The 22,176-nt window shown below is 36.0% G+C and overlaps 3 protein-coding genes across 11 annotated transcripts; all 3 read left to right on the top strand.

Annotated features, from left to right (window-relative positions):
* The first annotated feature begins 1,898 nt into the window (after positions 1 to 1,898).
* LOC137251106 (CLK4-associating serine/arginine rich protein) lies at positions 1,899 to 6,297 on the top strand. 7 transcript variants are annotated; one of them, XM_067785157.1, is made up of 4 exons: positions 1,899 to 2,021; positions 2,374 to 2,614; positions 2,720 to 2,838; positions 4,834 to 6,297. In XM_067785157.1, the coding sequence occupies exon 4, from the start codon at positions 4,902 to 4,904 to the stop codon at positions 5,958 to 5,960; it is 1,059 nt and encodes a 352-aa protein (XP_067641258.1). In that variant the 5' UTR covers positions 1,899 to 2,021; positions 2,374 to 2,614; positions 2,720 to 2,838; positions 4,834 to 4,901; the 3' UTR covers positions 5,961 to 6,297. The 7 variants fall into 7 exon arrangements, with proteins under 7 accessions (XP_067641258.1, XP_067641256.1, XP_067641255.1 ...); XM_067785155.1 differs by having other exon boundaries at positions 4,822 to 6,297; XM_067785154.1 differs by lacking the exon at positions 2,720 to 2,838.
* LOC137251107 (cytochrome c oxidase subunit 6B2-like) lies at positions 1,919 to 20,761 on the top strand. Of its 3 annotated transcripts, none has more exons than XM_067785159.1 (2): positions 1,919 to 2,043; positions 20,191 to 20,761. In XM_067785159.1, the coding sequence occupies exon 2, from the start codon at positions 20,234 to 20,236 to the stop codon at positions 20,498 to 20,500; it is 267 nt and encodes an 88-aa protein (XP_067641260.1). In that variant the 5' UTR covers positions 1,919 to 2,043; positions 20,191 to 20,233; the 3' UTR covers positions 20,501 to 20,761. The 3 variants fall into 3 exon arrangements, with proteins under 3 accessions (XP_067641260.1, XP_067641261.1, XP_067641262.1); XM_067785160.1 differs by lacking the exon at positions 1,919 to 2,043 and adding an exon at positions 19,513 to 19,535 and having other exon boundaries at positions 20,247 to 20,761; XM_067785161.1 differs by lacking the exon at positions 1,919 to 2,043 and adding an exon at positions 19,640 to 19,661 and having other exon boundaries at positions 20,247 to 20,761.
* On the top strand, positions 6,443 to 7,115 carry LOC137251108 (uncharacterized). Its single transcript, XM_067785162.1, has one exon. It carries the CDS (start codon positions 6,615 to 6,617, stop codon positions 6,873 to 6,875), a length of 261 nt encoding a protein of 86 aa, XP_067641263.1. The 5' UTR covers positions 6,443 to 6,614; the 3' UTR covers positions 6,876 to 7,115.
* Positions 20,762 to 22,176: the final 1,415 nt, after the last annotated feature.

The raw sequence follows: 22,176 nt of genomic DNA, 5'->3' as shown, positions 1-22,176 counted from the left end.
CCGAATTGGCCGAGTGTGAAGTTTTCTTGCGCCCGGGAAGAAATATTTTTTTTGACGGGCCCCCCTTACTACGCCAATGTTTCTTTTTTGATTTCGAGAACAGAGTGAAAACACACAGACACGATCTTTCCTATGGATGTTTAGCCATTAGAGTCTCGGAGGTCCGATCTAGATGCTAGCTTTGTATTTTGAATTGAGGCTATAATATATACTATTTTTATTCATGTAATCGGTTACCTCTGCGATCTTTTCGGTTAAACCGTTGCGATTTCATTACAGAGTCATGAATTGCAATTGTGGCAGTAGTCACTGTGGGGGAGAGAGATGGGTGGGCACGCCGTGAAGGAATATTTTTGTTTAAACATATAGGTACCACACAATGTTAATGCTAGTACATAGTTTGTATTAAAAAAGTTATAGTTTTCCTTTAAATAAGGTTGAACACTTAACAATTCTTCTGCTCTTCTGACGCACTTTTGACCATAAGATGAGGGAGTAAAGATGAACACAAAGTATTGCACACTTATATATATATATATGTATGGATTTATTTGAACACATACTATCTATACATATTATGTACAATGATTTTGTAAGATTTTAATTACTTTTCAAAAATTAAGGCAAGCTTTCCTTTGGGCCACTTGAATGCACAAAAGCCGTCGGCATTTCAACACTTTCATATATACATACGTACATATATATATTTATACGCTTGCCTCACTACCTACATATTCTCACTTATCACACTTTAACCAATTGTAATACACATTCAAATGTATGTTATCACTTTAAAACTTTTTTTCTACATTTTTCTATTGACTTTCTTAGATTTTATTTAAATGGAAGACAAACTCCGTCGACATTGTAGCACTTGCATATATATGTAGCTATGTATATTTATACACATACCACGGTACCTACCTATTTTCTCTTCTGCACATTTATCCAATCTTTATTACACAGATTTACATTTGCACCATCACTTAACAATTTTCTTTTGCATTTTAAAATTCAATTTGTAAAGTTTTATTAGTCACAACAGCACAAAATCACGATTAACCGATCAGTTAGAAAAACACTTGCATTGTAAACTTTACCAAGTAGCGCAACTAACAGCTGATCGCTCAAAATTTGCACACACACACAAACGTCACTAATGGCCATATTACGGAAATCTTAGGGAAATTGAAGTTAAGACATAAAATGTTATAATTTTGGAATATATAGCATCTAGGACACCTTAATTGCAGTAATTGAAAGAAAATGTTTGCTTATACTCAAGTATTTATTTATATTTTCTAAATTTATCTTTAATATTGATACAATGATTGATCCAATGCAACTCTGGTCTTCCTACTGTTCTTCATTCCACTCCATTCGAGTGCCTATTTTCACGGCCTGCGAGTGCCTTCCACTCTATTCGCAACATAACCTCGAATTAAGCTGCCAAACTATATAGTAAACAATGAACACTTGTTTTCTTTGGATAACCACAAAAACTGCAAATGAAAATTTAAACAAACAAAAGTGTCAAAAATGGCCGCGCGCACGAACAAAACAAGAAAGAAATAAAAATGACAGCCCAGGCTGTTGCGGACAGAATAACAAAACGCATGGTGAACACCTAATCTGGTTTTTCTAGAGGAACACCAACTTGTTTCAGCGCCATATAGAAACTCTACAGTGCGCCCTCTTGTATATCTATCCTCTTTGGTAAAAGTGAGGGTTTTCTCTCTCGAATAAGGGAAACAAGGGTAAATGAATCCTATTTCGTGGGTTTTCTTCTCTCGAAAAGATGGTATCACTGGATGGATGTGGTGAACCTTTTTTTCATAGCAACCCTGCATTTATCAGCCATTCAGCGTATTCAGCTTCGTGTCTAAACGAACGTCAATCGCCATATTGATTTTAGACGAAAAATCTCAACCAGACACATTGGGTCGTAACATTTGGTAATAGCTTAAAAAAATATTAAGTCTTTATTAAAGACTCTTTAAAGCTCTTGCAGATATCTAAAGGTATGGAAATTAAAGAGAAAAGGTGCTTAATATTTAATGTTTTGTATACGTCTTGCTAAAGTTGGGAAAAAGAAATGGAATTGATGGAAAATTCACATTTGTCTGGACGTTCTCGATTGCTTATAAAGTTGCTATATTTTCTGGGGGTTCAATAGAAATTACATAACATTTATTTTTTTTTATTATCTAAATAAGTTATAATTGTGTACAACCCGGTTATAAAACAATATTAGAGGTGTATAGAAATACAGAAACCAAATATTTAAGTATATATTTGATGACAAATAATGTAATGACATGCAGTTTGGGAAAACACGAAGTATTCATGCGTTCAAGTTCATTTTTTACACAGGAATTTATAAAAATCGTTTTCCTGATTAGAGCACAAACTTAACAGATCCTGAGCCAAAATCCAAAAAGCGCTCGATATCAACAAAAGTAATATCAGCGCAGCAACGTCAACATTTGTACCTACTACAGTACCAACTTGCAACATAAGACGACCGGAAAAATAAACTGGGACGAAGCATTGTCAACCAATCACGGTAGTTAAAGCTTTGATCCTTTACATCACACAAAAGCGGATTGATACAGTAAGAGTGAACATGTAATGTCCTTTATTTTGAATTATCATGTTTGATTAATTTGTCTTTTATTATTTAATTAAAAAAATGAAATGGAAATATCGCTAATTATAGATTTAGGGTGGTCCATATGGTGCTTTACTTGTATCACTTGGTAATTATACATTCCAGTTATTAATAATATTCTTGGAATATGCCTATCAGCACTCGCCCTGTTCGGAATAATATGAAAGGCAAGTGGAAGGATCTACATCAAATTATACATGTTATCCAGAACAATCCAAGTATTACTCACAATCTTTTCTTAGTGAACTTTATACCTCTTAATACGATAAGATTGCATGCTACGTGTCCCCGATATGGTCGGCAAGCCTAAAGACCACTCACTGGAAGAAGCTACAGGTCTGCCAAAATACTACTCTCAGAACCGCCACGGGCTGTCTTCTTATGTACTCAGAACACCACATACATAATGAGGTGAGAATACTCCCCATCAGGGAGAGAAATGAGATGCTAACCAAACAGTTGTTGTTGAATACCCATAAACCTGGGCATCCCAACAGACATCTGATTGATGAGCCAACACCGCCCATGGTCTTAAGGAGTCATCTCCGTAAGCATTATGAGGAAATACGGCACCTGAGAACTCAGCCGTATGAAGCCAAAAAACACAAGCAGGTCCTCAGCGAACCCCACAAACAGGGGTCGGACCTTTATGCCAGCAATTGCCCGGTGAATCCAGGTCTCAAAGAACAGTACCCAAAACTAGCGGAAGAGGAACGCACACCCCAGGGAAACGCGAGTCACTCTAGCTGAACTTCGATCTAGATACTGTAACAGGTTAAACTCTTATCTATCCAGAATCAACCCCGACATACAAAATGTATACCCTGCTTGCAATGTTCCCCAAATGACACCAACCATCTCTTTAATTGTAATGTGGAACCAACGCCTCTAACACCCCTCTCATTATGGTCCACCCCTGTTGAAACTGCAAGTTTCCTTTGACTCCCGTTAGAGGACATTGATGACAATTTGTGATTGCTCGTACCTATTGGATGGGGCGAAGCACTGCTACAACAACAACAACATAAGACTGATTATATGTATCGCTTATATTATATATCGCTTCCCAAGGCAGTCGGTTCTATGCACCGGAGCGACTCGGGATTTTTCCCGATCAAGGACTGTCATTTCAGTGCACTGCTACAACAACAACAACATGAACATATATATTTTTTCTTTGTGATAAATTAGTTCAAGTGTTTGTAAGAAAGGCTTAAAAAATATCAATTCTAAAAGATTTTGAGATACTTAATCAGAACATTAAAACGTAGAATTTATGTTGCACATATTATGTCCGATTATGGAAAGTCCTTACTTATTTATTTTAAACAACGCAATTTGCCACAATCTGGCCTAGGTCTAGTATCTGAATAGGCCTTTACCATAAACGTACTGCTACAGAGTGCACATTGTTCAATACTTAATTTTGGGATTTTCTAGTATTTGAATTATCTCATACATTTTTTTATAGAGATATTTAAGTTCTTTGACTATTTGTATTATACCATACGTTTTCTTTATCGAGATATTTATGTTATTTGCCAGATTTTATTGCAGAATGCAAAGTTAATATTTTTTCTCAGAGTTAATTTTAATATATGTGACCCGGCCTATGAAAAGGTAGCTTATGACTCAAAAAAAAAATTATGCAAAAGTAAAACTACTAAGAAACTGAAGAAATGCATTGTATATCTTTAATATATAAGAACTTAGCTCCTCGTGAGAAACTAACTTTGAGTTAAAAATACATCTGTAGTTCTGTAGGTGGATCTAAGGAAACACTGTCTGTCATCCGGCCAAAAAATGTGTTCTCCACCAAGACCACTAGCGGCAGGTTCCATCTTAGAATTCATTAAAAGCAATGTTCGGAGTACCCACCATTGACTTGGGGAATTAGTTAGCCTTGATCAAAACAAAATGTGATTGAAAAGGCACTACATGGACCACACCTATATACTAAAAATTTTTGAAATCAAAGAAATACATTTTTTACGAAATTTTAGTTTCCATAAAGAAAATGTATTTTTGTATGTAAGAAAAAATTACTAAATAATAGCATACATTAGCGACTTAAGATTGCTTCATTACTAAAAGTATAAAAAAGCAGAACTAAGCGCAATTTAGACATATTTTTATTAAAAGGGCTACAGTTTGATTTACAGATCACCTACTCTCCTAACAACCGAGTCAACAGCAGAAAAACTGATACAAATATCATATACAAACAAAAATGTCTTCAATGAATCAGCGATATAGACGCGATATTGGATATCAGGATCATGAACCACGTCGAATTGAACGTAGACGATTGAGTCGATCGAGGAGTCGTTCACGGCAACGTCGCTATCGCCGTGACGATAGTCGAACACGTAGTCGCAGTCGTGGTCGGTCGCCATTAGAATATCGTAGGCGTCATGTAGGTAGACGTTCGCGCTCACGCAGTCGCAGTAGAAGCTCAAGTCGACGTGATCGTTACAATACTAGTCGAAGATATAGAGATTCACGCAGTCGTAGTCGTAGCCGCAGTCGTTCTAGGACGCATTCATATCGTAGAAGCAAAAGAGCTACACGTTCACGGAGTACAGACAGGCTAATGCGAAAGTTGCGAGATGATAATCATAGAGAAAATTTCAATGAAGAAGAAAACAAACCAAAAGCTTTACCAACACATTCAGCACCAGGATCAATGCAAACAAGCGAGGAGAAACAAGAAGAAACAGAAGCAAATACCAAAACAGATGATAATACTGATTTACAGAATTTACCGCTACCGAAAAGAGAACCAATCGGCGCATATTATAATCTTGATACAGATGAACCGATTGATAAAGAACGTATACATCGTGAAATGGAAGAGAAATTGCGTCAGGCACTTGCTAGAGAAGGCAAAGTTTATCCACCAAAGAAACCTGAGGCTTCACATCCAGTATTCGCTAATGATGGTTCATTTTTGGAGCTTTTCAAAAAAATGCAAGCACAACAACACTCAACGGCAGCAAGCACACCTATTATGGCAACAACAGCAGCACCTACCGCGGTTGCCTCTACCTCAACGGCAGCAGCATATATATCTGCCACAGCTACTGGTAAATCTGCACCACCACCACCCATAGTGGGACGACGTCGTGGTGGCAAGATACTCAAGACTGGTATGGTGGCCAAACCAAAAGCGCTATCTGAACAAAGTGAAGATCCAAAAGATTTCTGGGCATTATATTTAGCAGAAGTTAATAAATATAAGAATCATGCTTGCGAATCGGATACTGGCAATCGGCCGTTGGTTAAATGAGCTTAATTGTACACGATGACATTAATGGGAATGAAAATCATGCAACTTATTTTATATCTAATACGATCATCTTTAACAAATGAATAAGCAATGCTTCGAGTTTCCCCAAACTTAGTTGCAGGAGCGTATACATACTATTTTTGTATTATAAGAAGTTTTAGTTTACAATTGAATTAAAAATCAATTCCATTTCTACGAATATGATATCCTGAATATTTTTTAATTTTAATATCTACATATATATGTAGCTTTAAGTTACTAGATATTTCGCTAAGTAGGCAGAAGATATCGTATTGAAGAAGTAGAAAGTTGTTAATAAAGGGCTATAAATATGTAATGCTGGCAAACGTGTATATTTATATATGCATGGAAGACAGGATTTTGCATTTGCTGATACTGATAGCCATTTATGTACTACTTTCAAGGATTACGCAATATATTGTATAATTTAACTTATATGTTTAAATATTCACACTAACTTTCATAGAATATGTATTATCTTATTGCATTTTTAACATTTAGTGTCGTTTAAATTTTTCATTCATCCTCAACTAACATCATCCATCCTTCATCATTTGAATCATTAATCCCTACATACGAAATTACTCAATTGCATCATCAATTGAATTGCTCGAAGCATATTAGAAATTGAAGATGTCAAAAAAAGAGCAAAAGCCCCCTAAACCTGAGTATAAGTTGGAAACAGTACCAATGGATCCGCGTTTTCCGAATTCGAATGTAACAAAACATTGCTGGTTTTCATATGTTGAGTTCCATCGTTGCCAGAAGAGTCGTGGTGAAGGTGCTGAATCGTGCGCATATTTTCAAAAAGTTTTCAAAACAATGTGTCCCAATGCGTGGGTGGAAAAGTGGGATAAACAAAGAGAAGCTGGTATATTTCCTGGCAGAATTTAAAGAAAGTTATTCAATTTCTTTTGTTATACATAAAATATCTCAATTATTGTTAATTGACTTGACTAATAGATTTTTACAAAACGCTTCCAAACGTATGTAAACAAACATACACAATACATTCATTCATACGTACAACAACGTAAAAGCATCATGATCACTGGCAAAAACCACTTTTTCACCTAATTTGAAAAAAAAAAAAATAAAATAAAAAATAAATTTCCTCTTCTAATAAAAATTAAATCTAGTTTAATAAAGTGGAAAAACTTTTTTTTAAGTAGGCCCATATTTGCCAAGGTCAATATTTGGCATGTTATTTGGGCAGCGAAGAGCATTTGTTAAAACAGCTGAAAGTTTATAGGAATAATATTTTTTTCCGAAAGTTAGCGTCCGAATGTTAAAAATTGTTTCGATACAGGTTAAAAAAATATTCAAGCTCCGAATTAAATTATTTTCGTTGTTTAAATCGGTTTTGATTTTATAAGTTTTTTTAACCATTGAAGATTTAAACTACTTCTGCGTCTTGTGGCCGTGAATTTTAAACAACTTATGTAATAAATCTACAATAATCTGCGGGTTTCTTCCAGAATAAGAAGAATCGAATGAAATACATTTTTTAACTACTTCATTCGAAAATAGTTTTTACATTTGTTACATTTGTAAATCTCAATAATCTACTGAAATTTATTCAAGAATTCTACATTCACTTTACGAAATGCAAAAATAAGAAAAATTCGATTCAAACTTTTGATTTTACAGCATTTCATGCTAAAAAATAGAATTTCAAATTCGGAAATACACAACTTGTGAAATTTGTATTTTTTATAATTTGAAATTTCGACAGGTAAAACTTGGGAACGAGTAAATGTGTTTTGGAATTTTTAACTCTAATTTCCATAATTTTCGGAAACTTCAAATTTTCAAAACTTTAAACATGAAAAAAGTAGTGAATTCAATCAAAAATTTAAAATGTGCATAAAATGTCATTATTCGATGCAAATTTACTTAGATGTTAAGAAAATTAAACTGTTTGACGAAAGAAATGTTTGGAATGCGAAAAAGGTAAAAATTGAAACTGAGCGTTGGACTGTAGAATATTTCCAGGAATACCAAATTTCAAAAAGGAAAAATAATTTTTAGAATATTTTGGAAAAAACGAAAAATCAGGGCTGACAAGGCGACAGCTGTTTCGATTAAACTTTATAAACTTCTTCCAAGGCTTTTTCCCAAATATTCAACAAATTAACGTTGAAAATTGCTTTAAAATTATTAAACAAATGATATCTTCCGCTTAAACAATAACGCATTAATATTTTTAATTCGGCCATACTTTAGTTGCCGACCACAAGTGCAATATAACTGATTGTAAACTATTCGCAAACCAAGTTTCGAATTCGCAGTACATATTTCTAAGGCGAAAATAAAGTAACAAAATCTAGTAAATTTTTGTTTTCGAATTGGTTTAGTCTCTAAAAATCGGGATTTAGACACTTAGAATTTTCGAATTTTTTCGAAATTGGTTAGCGTAGGTTTCAATATCCAATTCACTAATGTATTTTCGAAAAAGAAAATTATAAAATTTAACGTCTCACCTCAATTTAACTCACCACTATGAGAAGCGCGCTCATTTTGAACTCGCCTTTTACGATCACGAAACAAAACCCATTTTCCCTCTATCGATAGATATAATGTGTGATGTGTGCTATGTTTGAATCCTATGCAGGTTTAATAATTTTTACCTCCACTGTACATAAAAGGCATTCCTGTCATATAATTAGTTATATGTCATGGAAGGCGAACACATTTAGAGCATTACAGCAAAATAAGAACGAATTGCATACAATTTTAAAAGTGACGCCTGATTAACGTTTGCTTAGACTCGTCCATTTTGTTCGAAGTCGTGGCAAAGAACACATCTTAGTGTAAGAAGTTTCAATAAATAATATATTCTAAAGTGGAAAGTTTTTAAAGTGCACAAGTAAAATTTTTTAAATTGTTTGCAAGCAAACAAACGCTATATATATTCCAAAAAGGAAGTACAAATAAAGTGGCGTTAAGTAATTTTCAGCCGAATATGGCCAACTCCCTTATGAGGGTGGTTCGCTGAAGAAGGTGCTCCAATTCAGCCAAATTTAGTGGCTTCACCTACCATATATGTACTTTTTCCTCACAATAACTCGTGCATTGTACAATACCTTCTTGGTACGTATATCTATATATTACTATATAAGGAACTCCCTGTGCAAAGTTCTAAATTGCGACCTATTTTCTCTATAGGATTATCTACAAGTTACCTCAGCTGAATACTTAGCTTTACAACTATACACATCTGCATCAGTTTAAACCATAGCAATACCTAACTTACAATACGGATTTCCAAAATTATTCACGTATTTATTTACAGCTATATTGACTACCAATTTACAACCAGACATACAACATAAATCTCCGGCATTTCATCATACTTATATTTCTATATTTCTTCATTTTTATAAAATTACGTACATAGTATCAACGTAGATACATATATGTACATGTATCTATTTCTGTAAGAATTAATCTTTCTAAAATAATTTTTTTTATGTTCGTAATGTAAAAACGCCTTTGCGTAATTTTTTTTGGAATAAGCTCAAACAAATTTCGAGTTCGGCTCTTTAGTCTTTTTTTTTTTTTTTTTTTTTTTATTTTAAATTCTTGAATATTTTTGCCTAAAAAGTACATAAGTATATTCACAATTGTCATGGTGTAAAGCGGGAATATAGCGTATACATAACAAAATTCCACCAAATTTCCAGTGAGGACCTGCTGTTTGCGCAAACAACGTGGGATCATCAAGGGTTAATAAAGGTACGTACATAAGGGTTATAAGACTGGTTGTGGTGTATGTGTGTTTTGCAAAATACAAAATCTCTTTGCTGAGTTTTCATTGCCTCTGTCGTATCGCTGTATATTTGGCGTGTTTGTTTTTGTTGTCGTTTGTTCCTTTTGGTAAGTGAACTGATTGATTTTGCACATCCATACATATACTTCAATAAAATTGTTCGAAAGTGTTATAAACGGTTTTATTCTCGCTTGCTCTTCGGTAATTTTCCTGTATTTAATTTGCATGTGTAAGTTCGTTACACATATGTGTTCGAGTTCGTTAAATGTTTGAATTCGTTTTGCTTAAGTGTTAGTGCATTGAGAGAGAATATTAAACGATTCCTCTCACTGCAAACAATATACTTTGTTATGTAACGATAATGAATTTTAATTAAAATGAATAAAGTGTAAGAGGTATAAAACTATGTGATCTCAGGCGCTGATTCTTATATTAGGTTGGGACGGGAGAGATGGTGTACTCTCGTAGAATGGTTGGGAAGGGAGAGAGCGGAGACTGAATAACATCTGAGTCTCCATGATGCAGTTCCATTCTTGTCGTTCTGTTGTCGTCTTGTTTCGCTACAATTTACGTTCCCCGTAGGAAACAATTTTCCATGCGTCCGTCCGCTTATCTGGTATTTTGTGTTGTCTGGGATTATTGTCCGATGTGTAATTTGCTGTTGTTTATATATTAGGATTTTATATTAAAAGAAAATCAAGTGCATGAAAATTATGTTTATGTATGTATGCAGTGTGAATAGGTTATACAAGTATCCACCCCAGCCGAAGAGCTTAGACCAGGTCCAACTAGCATGCACGCCCGTATAACATTGCACTGCCGCTGTAACATCTGGCGATCCGACATGGTACATTACATAAAAATGGCGCCCAACTAGGGGCCCTCGCTTTCGCGGGTACCCGAATAAAATTTTATCTGTTTATCAGTGTCAGGGGTGACAGAGTGTTGGAATTAGGTTAAAATGCGGAGGCCGTTTTCTTAACCACATTCAGTCATATTTTGACGAACAATTTCTCACTGGGGTGATTGACCTCATTTGCTTTTCTTTTGGAATAGAGTTAAAGTAATATGTTTGTTACACTCTACCATTGAATTGCTTCTGAATTTCAATCTCCTCAAACTGTTATACTTTTGTAAACATATGGTCGGCTTTGGATAAGTTGAGTGTTTGCAAATAATAGCAGTTAGCAAAGATCTGGCACACAATTGTTTTATTTTCATTCGCGAAGCAGACGAGAAGAAGGGAACACGGCGGCCACTGGAAGTCAGCGTGGGATCACATAGAAATTACCGAGATTTTTTTATTTGGATTAAATTTTTGCTGAAAGAATTCATATTTAGCAGTAAAAGCACTTATATATAATTTTAACTACAAATTTTAACAAATACTTTATAAATCGAAAATAATAAAGATATTCATAATTTAATCGGATTGTAGTAACAATAATACTTCAAAGATTTAACAAGGAAATAATTTTCGGTGAATGTGAGCTTTGTCGAAGAATCTTCGGTATTTTTTTTTATCTTTAGTTTGATTAACAATTTTTTTTGCGATTGTAACAAAATGCCTGTTCATCGCAGTGATGAAAATTTAGAAGTAGAGGATGCACAAGATTCATTGTGTACCATTTGCAATGAAACTTTGTTGGATTCTGACATGGTAATTACTCCTTGTCAGCACAGATTTCATGGAGAATGTATAGCAAGGTGGGTATATAGTAGCAATTCTTGTCCACTTTGTCGCAGACAAATTGATAGTAATTTTATGACCAATCACGGTGGACAAAATATATCTCTAGAACCCATATCAGAACCCATTTCTATGGGGGGACGAATCACTCATAGACGTTTAGCAGTGTCAGACACGGCTTCACTAGAACATGGTGAAGTAAATAACACAGGGGATTCGAGCATATCGCGTCGACAAAATCGTAATTCTCGCATTAACCGATTGAACCAAAATAGACTGACCCAACAGAATGATCTTGACCGTATAGAAGAAGTAGTAGAAACTGTAGTGCGTCGACAACAAGAATTAGTAACACGCGATATTCAAAATACCATTGAAAGGTTATTAACAAATTCTTTAGAAGGTAATTTTTCAGCGATGAACCTAAATCAGTCACGACCTCGCGATGATTTACCCAGTCAGGGCAGGACAGCTGTTAATTTACAAAATAGTAGGGTAGGACAATCTTCTGCTGATCCGACACCTTACTACACAGAAGCTACGCGTACGCGTTCTGCTCGATCGCAAAGCGCAGAAACGTTTTTATCAGCAGGTGGAATCGCTAAGATAATTTCAAATTGGAAATTAGTTTTTGATGGTTCTTCTCAGGGCATATCTGTTAGCGAATTTATTTATAGGGTGAACGCATTAACAACGTCATCATTACGTGGCGACTTTGATGCCCTTTGCCAAAACGCACATATTTTGTTTGAGGGTAAGGCCAAAAATTGGTTTTGGCGATACCATCGCGCTAATGGAGTATTTGAATGGTTTTCATTCTGTGATGCTCTGAAAAGAAACTTTAGGGATATTCGTACAGATTTTGACATTAAAGAAACTATTCGCAACAGGAAACAAAAACCGAATGAGCCTTTTGAAAAATTTCTAGAAGGTGTATTATGTCTGTGTGATTCACTAAGCACTCCGTTGTCTGAAAGAGAGCTCGTGGAAACTTTAATACAAAATCTCAAACCTGATGTGCGATTAGAATTATTACATTTCGACATTACATCTCTCAACGATTTACGTCGTGCTTGCCTAAGACGCGAAAATTTCTTTGACACTGTGCAAGGTGCACAAAAAGTTCCTTTTAAGCAATTTCGAGTTCCAGGCAGACAAATTTCGGAAGTCAAACACGTGGATATTAATGAGGAAGTTAACAACGCTTCCGATGAAATATCAGCAGTATCAGATTTAGCCAATAGGAAGTGTTGGAATTGTGACGAGGCGGGACACAATTACAAACAATGCATTAAGCCGCGGCGTGTGTTTTGTTATGGGTGCGGGTTAATAGCATTCTTTTTACCAACTTGTCCAAATTGTAACAAGTCGGGAAACGCGCTACGGGATGTTTGCAACGACAACCGCAAACATCCGAAACCTCTGCAAGCGCAGAGCCAGAATTAGTACAAGTTTTAAGACCACCAAATGTGACAAAGGATTTATTGGATTTACCACGAGTACATCCTATCAAACCTTTTCATGAACGTCTTAAGGAATATAAAACTAGGCGCGAACATATTTTTAAGCATACGCGTTCAGCAGTTAGAGCTAAAGAATTTTGGAAAGAGATAGGTGTTAAACGTAACCAATTATTATCGAGCATCATTTGTAAGCCAGGAGATGTTAGACCGTATGCAGCTATTCGTATTATGAACTTCGACATGCTTGGGTTATTAGACTCGGGGGCTTCAATAAGTTGTATAGGGGGAAAATTAGCTGAGGAAATAATAAATAAGAAATATGAATTGGCATTTAAACCACTGAAAACTTTTGCACGAACCGCAGACGGTACAAGGCAAAATGTAGAAGGTGTTGTTGAGTTAATGACTACTTACAAGCAAGATACAAAACCCGTAGAATTCTATATCATATCCAGTTTGTCACAAGACGTATACTTAGGAGTAAATTTTTGGCAAACGTTCCAGCTAGCTCCTCATATAATAAGCGAAACTTTATTACCAACTGTTAATGAAAACCATCACGATCTGACAGTTGAACAACAACGTAAACTCAATGCGGCCATTAGTTGCTTTCCATCCTACGAGGAGAATGGTTTAGGTAAGACTACATTGCTTGAACATGAGATAGACGTAGGAACTGCTAAGCCAATCAAGCAAAGACATTTTCCTGTCTCACCAGCTATTGAAAAATTGATGGGAGTAGAAATTGAGCGCATGTTAAAACTAGGAGTAATTGAAGAGTCAAGCAGTGCTTGGTCATCGCCGGTAGTGCTTGTGAGAAAACCAGGAAAGGTTAGATTATGCTTGGACAGTCGTAAAGTTAACGAAATAACACGTAAAGACGCGTATCCATTACCTCATATAGACGGTATTTTGAGCCGGTTACCTCGTGCGGAATTTATTACTAGCTTGGATCTAAAAGACGCATTCTGGCAGATTCCACTAGAGGCCAAGTCGCGCGAAATGACAGCTTTTACAGTTCCCAATCGTCCTCTTTATCAATTTAAAGTGATGCCGTTTGGGTTGTGCAACGCTCCTCAAACGATGTGTCGCTTGATGGATAAGGTAATTCCATACAACCTGAAAGAACGGGTATTTGTGTATTTGGACGATCTTCTAATAGTCTCAGAAGATTTTGCATCGCATGTTGAGTTACTACAAGAAGTTGCATTATTGATACGTAAGGCAGGGCTTACTATAAATGTCGGCAAGAGTAAATTTTGTTTAAAAGAAGTAAAATATCTGGGATACCTTGTGGGTAATGGAACACTTAAAGTAGACCCATCAAAAGTTTCGGCTATAGTAGATTTTCCACAACCTCAATCAGTGCGACAGCTACGCCGCTTCTTAGGAATGGCAGGCTGGTATCGACGCTTTATAGCAAACTTTGCAGACGTGACTCAACCGCTGACTGAACTGCTCAAAAAGAATAAATCCTTTGATTGGACCGTACAAGCACAAGAATCTTTTGACATACTGAAACAGCGACTAACGTCAGCACCGTTTCTAGCTAACCCTGATTTTACAAAACCGTTTATTATACAGTGCGACGCAAGCCAAAACGGAGTAGGAGCAGTACTCGCACAGTTAAATGAGAATGAAGACGAAGTTCCCATCGCTTATATGTCTCAAAAATTGAACAAGGCCCAGCGGAACTATTCTGTCACTGAGCAAGAATGTTTGGCAGCAGTTTTAGCTGTGAAGAAATTTCGGTCTTACGTGGAAGGACAAAAGTTCAAAATAATAACAGATCATGCGAGTTTACGATGGCTGATGAATCAATCAGATCTAAGCGGTCGTTTAGCACGATGGGCTCTCAAGCTGCAAGCGTTCAAGTTTAGGATTGAACACCGTAAAGGTACTAACAATGTAGTACCAGATGCTCTTTCGCGAGCGTTCGAAGTCAACATAGCCGATTTAAATGCAGACTATGTACCTATCATTGACCTTTCTTCCATAGCTTTTAGTGAGTCGAACTACGCAGATCTTCGGAACAAGATCTTGGTAAATAAAGATAAGTACCCTGATTTTGAAGTTCGGGAAAACTTCATATATCACCGTACGGAATACTACACAGGAGATGTAGAACAGCAAGAGTCGTCTTGGAAGCTCGTTGTACCTGAAAGCTTGAGAGATGATATTTTACGCAGTGCACACGACCACCCCACGAGCTCACATGGTGGCATAGCGAAGACCGTTGAGCGTGTTAGACGATTTTTCTTTTGGCCAGGGCTTTTGCGCTCTGTGCGTGATTACGTAGGAAAATGTGTCACGTGTAAGACTACAAAGCATCCGACAAAAACACTGAGACCTCTGATGGGAAAATTTGTATCGACGGAACGCATTTTCCAAAGACTTTTTATAGATTTGATCGGCCCTTTTCCGAGGTCGAAGAACGGAAATATAGGGATTTTGATAGTTCTTGACCAATTATCCAAATTTACTTTCCTTTGCCCCTTGAAAAAGTTCACAACGACACCTATTGTCAACTTTCTTAAGGAACATGTGTTTGACGTATTTGGCGTACCGGAAGTTCTGGTAAGCGATAATGGCAGCCAGTTCAAATCTGGTGAATTTGAAACCTTTTTGACAAAATGTGGCATTAAGCATGTGTGTACCGCTGCGTACTCTCCGCAAAGTAACAGTTCGGAGCGCGTCAATCGCTCCATAAATGCAGCACTTCGCGCCTACATCAAAGGTGATCAGCGTGAATGGGACCAGCACTTGAGTAGCATCAACTGCTCTTTGCGGAATTCCATTCATCAGTCGACATTAACAAACCCATATTTTGCTGTCTTTGGTCAACACATGATGACACACGGTAACAATTATGAGTTACTTCGTAATCTTGGTATGTTGGAAGAAGGCCGCGTACAAAGTATGGAACAAAGACATAATACCCTTTCATTAATTCGGGATACCGTGCGTACCAATATACAAAAATCTTACAAGACAAACGAGAGAATTTACAATTTACGGGCAAGACCAATTTCTTTCAAGGAGGGTCAGATGGTTTTGCGTAGAAACTTCTCACAGAGTAACCAAAGCAAGAACTTCAATAGCAAGTTAGCTCCTACGTTTCTCAAGGCGCGGGTTCGAAGTAAACAAGGTACGGCGTACTATGTATTGGAAGGCGAAGACGGAAAGTTACTCGGAACATTTCACTGTAAAGATATACAACCACTGTGAAACCACAGAATAAATCTTAACCTAGAAGTTCGTTGGGTTAGTTCGTACTATTACAGTTTTTTTTTACATATATAGCACTCATATTTTCAAATTCCAAACGGTAGACAAGCTTTAGGTTAGAATTTGTGTTTGTGATGTGTGCTATGTTTGAATCCTATGCAGGTTTAATAATTTTTACCTCCACTGTACATAAAAGGCATTCCTGTCATATAATTAGTTATATGTCATGGAAGGCGAACACATTTAGAGCATTACAGCAAAATAAGAACGAATTGCATACAATTTTAAAAGTGACGCCTGATTAACGTTTGCTTAGACTCGTCCATTTTGTTCGAAGTCGTGGCAAAGAACACATCTTAGTGTAAGAAGTTTCAATAAATAATATATTCTAAAGTGGAAAGTTTTTAAAGTGCACAAGTAAAATTTTTTAAATTGTTTGCAAGCAAACAAACGCTATATATATTCCAAAAAGGAAGTACAAATAAAGTGGCGTTAAGTAATTTTCAGCCGAATATGGCCAACTCCCTTATGAGGGTGGTTCGCTGAAGAAGGTGCTCCAATTCAGCCAAATTTAGTGGCTTCACCTACCATATATGTACTTTTTCCTCACAATAACTCGTGCATTGTACAATACCTTCTTGGTACGTATATCTATATATTACTATATAAGGAACTCCCTGTGCAAAGTTCTAAATTGCGACCTATTTTCTCTATAGGATTATCTACAAGTTACCTCAGCTGAATACTTAGCTTTACAACTATACACATCTGCATCAGTTTAAACCATAGCAATACCTAACTTACAATACGGATTTCCAAAATTATTCACGTATTTATTTACAGCTATATTGACTACCAATTTACAACCAGACATACAACATAAATCTCCGGCATTTCATCATACTTATATTTCTATATTTCTTCATTTTTATAAAATTACGTACATAGTATCAACGTAGATACATATATGTACATGTATCTATTTCTGTAAGAATTAATCTTTCTAAAATAATTTTTTTTATGTTCGTAATGTAAAAACGCCTTTGCGTAATTTTTTTTGGAATAAGCTCAAACAAATTTCGAGTTCGGCTCTTTAGTCTTTTTTTTTTTTTTTTTTTTTTTATTTTAAATTCTTGAATATTTTTGCCTAAAAAGTACATAAGTATATTCACAATTGTCATGGTGTAAAGCGGGAATATAGCGTATACATAACAAAATTCCACCAAATTTCCAGTGAGGACCTGCTGTTTGCGCAAACAACGTGGGATCATCAAGGGTTAATAAAGGTACGTACATAAGGGTTATAAGACTGGTTGTGGTGTATGTGTGTTTTGCAAAATACAAAATCTCTTTGCTGAGTTTTCATTGCCTCTGTCGTATCGCTGTATATTTGGCGTGTTTGTTTTTGTTGTCGTTTGTTCCTTTTGGTAAGTGAACTGATTGATTTTGCACATCCATACATATACTTCAATAAAATTGTTCGAAAGTGTTATAAACGGTTTTATTCTCGCTTGCTCTTCGGTAATTTTCCTGTATTTAATTTGCATGTGTAAGTTCGTTACACATATGTGTTCGAGTTCGTTAAATGTTTGAATTCGTTTTGCTTAAGTGTTAGTGCATTGAGAGAGAATATTAAACGATTCCTCTCACTGCAAACAATATACTTTGTTATGTAACGATAATGAATTTTAATTAAAATGAATAAAGTGTAAGAGGTATAAAACTATGTGACCTCAGGCGCTGATTCTTATATTAGGTTGGGACGGGAGAGATGGTGTACTCTCGTAGAATGGTTGGGAAGGGAGAGAGCGGAGACTGAATAACATCTGAGTCTCCATGATGCAGTTCCATTCTTGTCGTTCTGTTGTCGTCTTGTTTCGCTACAATTTACGTTCCCCGTAGGAAACAATTTTCCATGCGTCCGTCCGCTTATCTGGTATTTTGTGTTGTCTGGGATTATTGTCCGATGTGTAATTTGCTGTTGTTTATATATTAGGATTTTATATTAAAAGAAAATCAAGTGCATGAAAATTATGTTTATGTATGTATGCAGTGTGAATAGGTTATACAAGTATCCACCCCAGCCGAAGAGCTTAGACCAGGTCCAACTAGCATGCACGCCCGTATAACATTGCACTGCCGCTGTAACATCTGGCGATCCGACATGGTACATTACAAATGCTGTGAACTGTTTTTTGAAAACAATTATAAATTATAGATGTTATAAGTCCGCATCGTCCCTAGCTCACACATGTGATTACGCCGATTCACCATCTCAGTAATATTGTGGTTAAAAAAATTATTTTCGATCACGGATCGTAACACACGATATGGGCCCTGGTTTCGCTTCTAAAATACTCATTCACATTTTTGATACTTATGAGTGAAATCGGGATGCAGAATTTTGCCCTCAAATATTGGCAAAAATTTGATACTGATTCAGAATAAGTTGACTGTAATCTAAGCAAGACATCCGAATTCATTGAAAAAGTCATTACCCGCTAATAATCGTGATTATGACATGAACCTTTAACAATTCGATAGCAAAGTACTATGATGCGATTTTACTTTAGCTATACATTTTTCTAATCTGCAAGAACGTGAAATTACATTCATGTCTGGTTAAAATTTTTAATTTAAAGGCATTTTGCTACCGTTTACCACAGACCCATAATACAAATTTTATCCTTTTTTATTGTGCAATTTAAAAGAAATACCTACACATTCCATGGGCTCATTCCATTTCAAGACACCGGGTCCGCGCAAGACATGATTTTTGATTTCGATGAAATTTTAATATGTTGCTCTTTGGTCAAAATAATGAAACACGTGTTTTTTTATTTTTTTGCCTCAAAAAATTTGTTTTCGGATTTATCGGCAATTGAATTCGATAAAATGCAATCGATATTTTATTCACCAATTTTTTTCAACTGTCAATAACTTTGCCAAAACTAACCGATTCTCATGATTTTTTCTTTGAAATGTTCGCTATTACTTTTAATTTTATTTAAATTTGTAAATAATAGCATAAAGTTAAAAAAATAATTTTTTTTGTAGTTAGTAAAAATTTATGACTTTTTTTTTCAAAAATTAATATTTTAAAAAAAGATTTTTTTTGTTTAAACTTTTTCTATATCTAGTGAACAGTTTATATTTCAACTTGGGTAAATATCTATTAGCCAAAACTCGTTATTTTCGAAATATGAATTTTTGAATATTAAACTCTTTTTTCACCATATTTTGATGCAATACATATCAGCATACAAGGCGATCAATGCCAAATGCTTAAAATTAATTAAAATATCACATTTATTATTGAAAACATTCATTTGTTGTTATTTTTCAGAATTACAGTGATTTTGTAACAGGACTTGGCAAAGGCTCTTGTGGCGGTATTGGAGGTTTAGTGAAATATTTTTCCATATATGTATGTTCATATAAAAGTAAATGAAATAATGAACATTTCAAAGAAAAAATTATGACAATCAGTTAATTTTTGGCCAAGTTATCGACAGTTGAAAAAATAGGTGAATAAAATATCGATTGCATTTTATCGAATTCAATTGCCGATAAATCCGAAAAAAATTGTTTTGAGGCAAAAAAAAACGACCAAAGAACAACATATGTGACCCGGTCTATGAAAAGGTGACTTATGATCCAAAAAAAAAAAAGAAACAGTTGTTAACAGCTGTTTCTCGCAATTTCTTTTTTCAGTCATAAGTCACCTTTTCATAGACCGGGTCATATATTAAAACTTCATGGAAATCAAAAATCACGTCCTGCGCGGAGCGGGTGTCTTGAAATGGAATGAGCCTATGTATCTCTCCTTATTGTAATGTTATGTTTTTTATTTCTCATATTTGATTCAAAATAAAACTATCACTACTATTTTATCGTAAGATTAATAAACTTTTCCGTATATATTAATTTTTAATACAAAAAAAAAATAATATTCATTAACTTTTATCTTTTGTATGTCTGACTCTTTTGTTCGATCGCTCATTCACATGCTCGCTCCTGGGCTTTGGCATTTTTGCTATTTTCTTCTAAATGCAGTTAATTTTTATTCTATAACTAAAACAAAATAACCACATTTTCCATGTCCAAAAAAGGCAAAGAAAAAGAAGAAGAAACCATGACGTTCAAATTGGAAACAGCGCCTTTTGATCCACGTTTCCCCAACACGAATCAAACTAAATATTGTTACCAATCCTATATTGATTTTCATCGTTGCCGGAGGATTCGTGGCGAGAAATATGAGCCATGCAATTATTTCAAGAAGGTATTCACATCGATGTGCCCCAACGCATGGGTGGAAAAATGGAATGATCAAATCGAGAATGGTACTTTCCCTGGCAGAATCTAAATAAAGGGAGGCATGTGTAATAATGTAACAGCAGCAACAACAGAATATTTATGAATAGCCACTTAACTTATTCTGTGTGAACTACGATTCAATGATTCACTCCCACATCTACTATTATACAATTATGTATTATTTACGTATAAAGTTGTTTCCAATTACAGTGAAAGGATAATAATTATTTGTAACTAAATATTGGAATTCGAAACTGACTGCGTTATTTAATGATGTATAAAATAAATATAAAATGATATATAACTTTTATTAATGTTTATCTTATTGTGAGAGGAGAGCAAAAGTAATTGGAAGAGAGATAATAACTGATAGAACGAGGAAAGGAAAAGATTATTGATGGAAAGAGGGAATGATTTGTTGAGAGAGGGAAGAAAAATTAATTGAGAGCAGGAGAAAACGAATAAGAGAGAAAGAGTGGTTAATAAAAAAAAAATAATTAGTCCGGAATAAAGTAAAATGAGGATAAACAACAAAAATAATGTAAGTTTTCCGGACGTATAGGTTAGGTTAGGTTGCGTGGGCTGAGCTGGACACTGGTAACAGCTCACTACTTTGGCCACCAATGGGCCCATTTGAATACCCTATACGGTCCCAAAGAGGACTCTTACCTTGCCTAAAGCGGGTGAAACCACTTCGTGGAATTTATATATTTTGATAGAGCCTTGACTTCATAGCTAGAGACCTCAGCAAGGTCATGTAGAAAAGGTTTACCAAGGATGGCCAACCTACGCCTACTTAGCACTGGACAATGACGGAGAAGGTGCTGGACACTCTCTTCCTCTTCTGTACATCTGCAGCTGCGACAATAGTCGAAGGTCGTTACCCCCATTCTAGCACCATGCGTGCCTATTAAACAATGCCCTGTTAGAACCCTTATCAGGGATGGTAGAACTGATTTGTTTAAAATCAGAAGCGCTCTTGTGCGCCCCTTGTCATATGCGGGCCAGTTTAGCCTGGATGTCTCACACGATGACATGGCTGACCATAGTCCATTTGCAATTCTTATAGTGCTTGTGTTCAAACGAAGCCTGAAAGTGGCCATGGGTATACCTACCAAATCATTTCCCGGAAGGATATGGTCGGTGGTGCCTCTTCCGGCCAGCTCGTCTGCTCTGCAGTTGCCTTCAATATCCCTGTGCCCTGGTACCTGTTGTTGTTGTTGTTGTTGTAGCGATTAGTTACTCCCCGAAGGTTTTGAGGAGTGTTATCGATGTGATGGTCCTTTGTCGGATACAGATCCGATACGCTCCGGTAACACAGCACCATTAATGTGCTGGCCCGACCATCTCGGGAACGCTTTATATGGCCACATTAAACCTTCAGGCCATCCCTCCCTCCCCACCCCCAAGTTCCATGAGGAGCTTGGGGTCGCCAGAGCCTCGTCTGTTAGTGAAACGGGATTCGCCGCTCGAAGGTGAGGTTGACAATTGGGTTGGAGAAGCTATATATTGCGCTACACAACCCCTTGAATCCCCGCCCTGGTACCTATATAAGGCTGATACTGAAGTGCTGAGCCATCACGTTAAGAGATCTGCGGCATTCAGTGATCGACTTTGCGTTGTCAACGAATGAGTCGAGGGCCTTTAATACGGCCTGGCTGTCTGAGAAAATAAACACCCGTTTACCATACTTAGGCATAGACCCGAGATGATTCACAGCCCTGT

Source organism: Eurosta solidaginis, chromosome 4 (assembly GCF_040869045.1).
Source record: "Eurosta solidaginis isolate ZX-2024a chromosome 4, ASM4086904v1, whole genome shotgun sequence".
Taxonomy (NCBI): Eukaryota; Metazoa; Arthropoda; class Insecta; order Diptera; family Tephritidae; genus Eurosta; species Eurosta solidaginis.
The sequence above is the reverse complement of the archived record's forward strand: the minus strand, read 5'-3'. Positions and strand labels throughout refer to the sequence as shown.

Bases quoted from the DNA above. Each gene is read 5' to 3' on its own strand.
- LOC137251106 (XM_067785154.1), top strand. From the start codon at position 4,902: ATGTCTTCAATGAATCAGCGATATAGACGCGATATTGGATATCAGGAT.
- LOC137251108 (XM_067785162.1), top strand. From the start codon at position 6,615: ATGTCAAAAAAAGAGCAAAAGCCCCCTAAACCTGAGTATAAGTTGGAA.
- LOC137251107 (XM_067785159.1), top strand. From the start codon at position 20,234: ATGTCCAAAAAAGGCAAAGAAAAAGAAGAAGAAACCATGACGTTCAAA.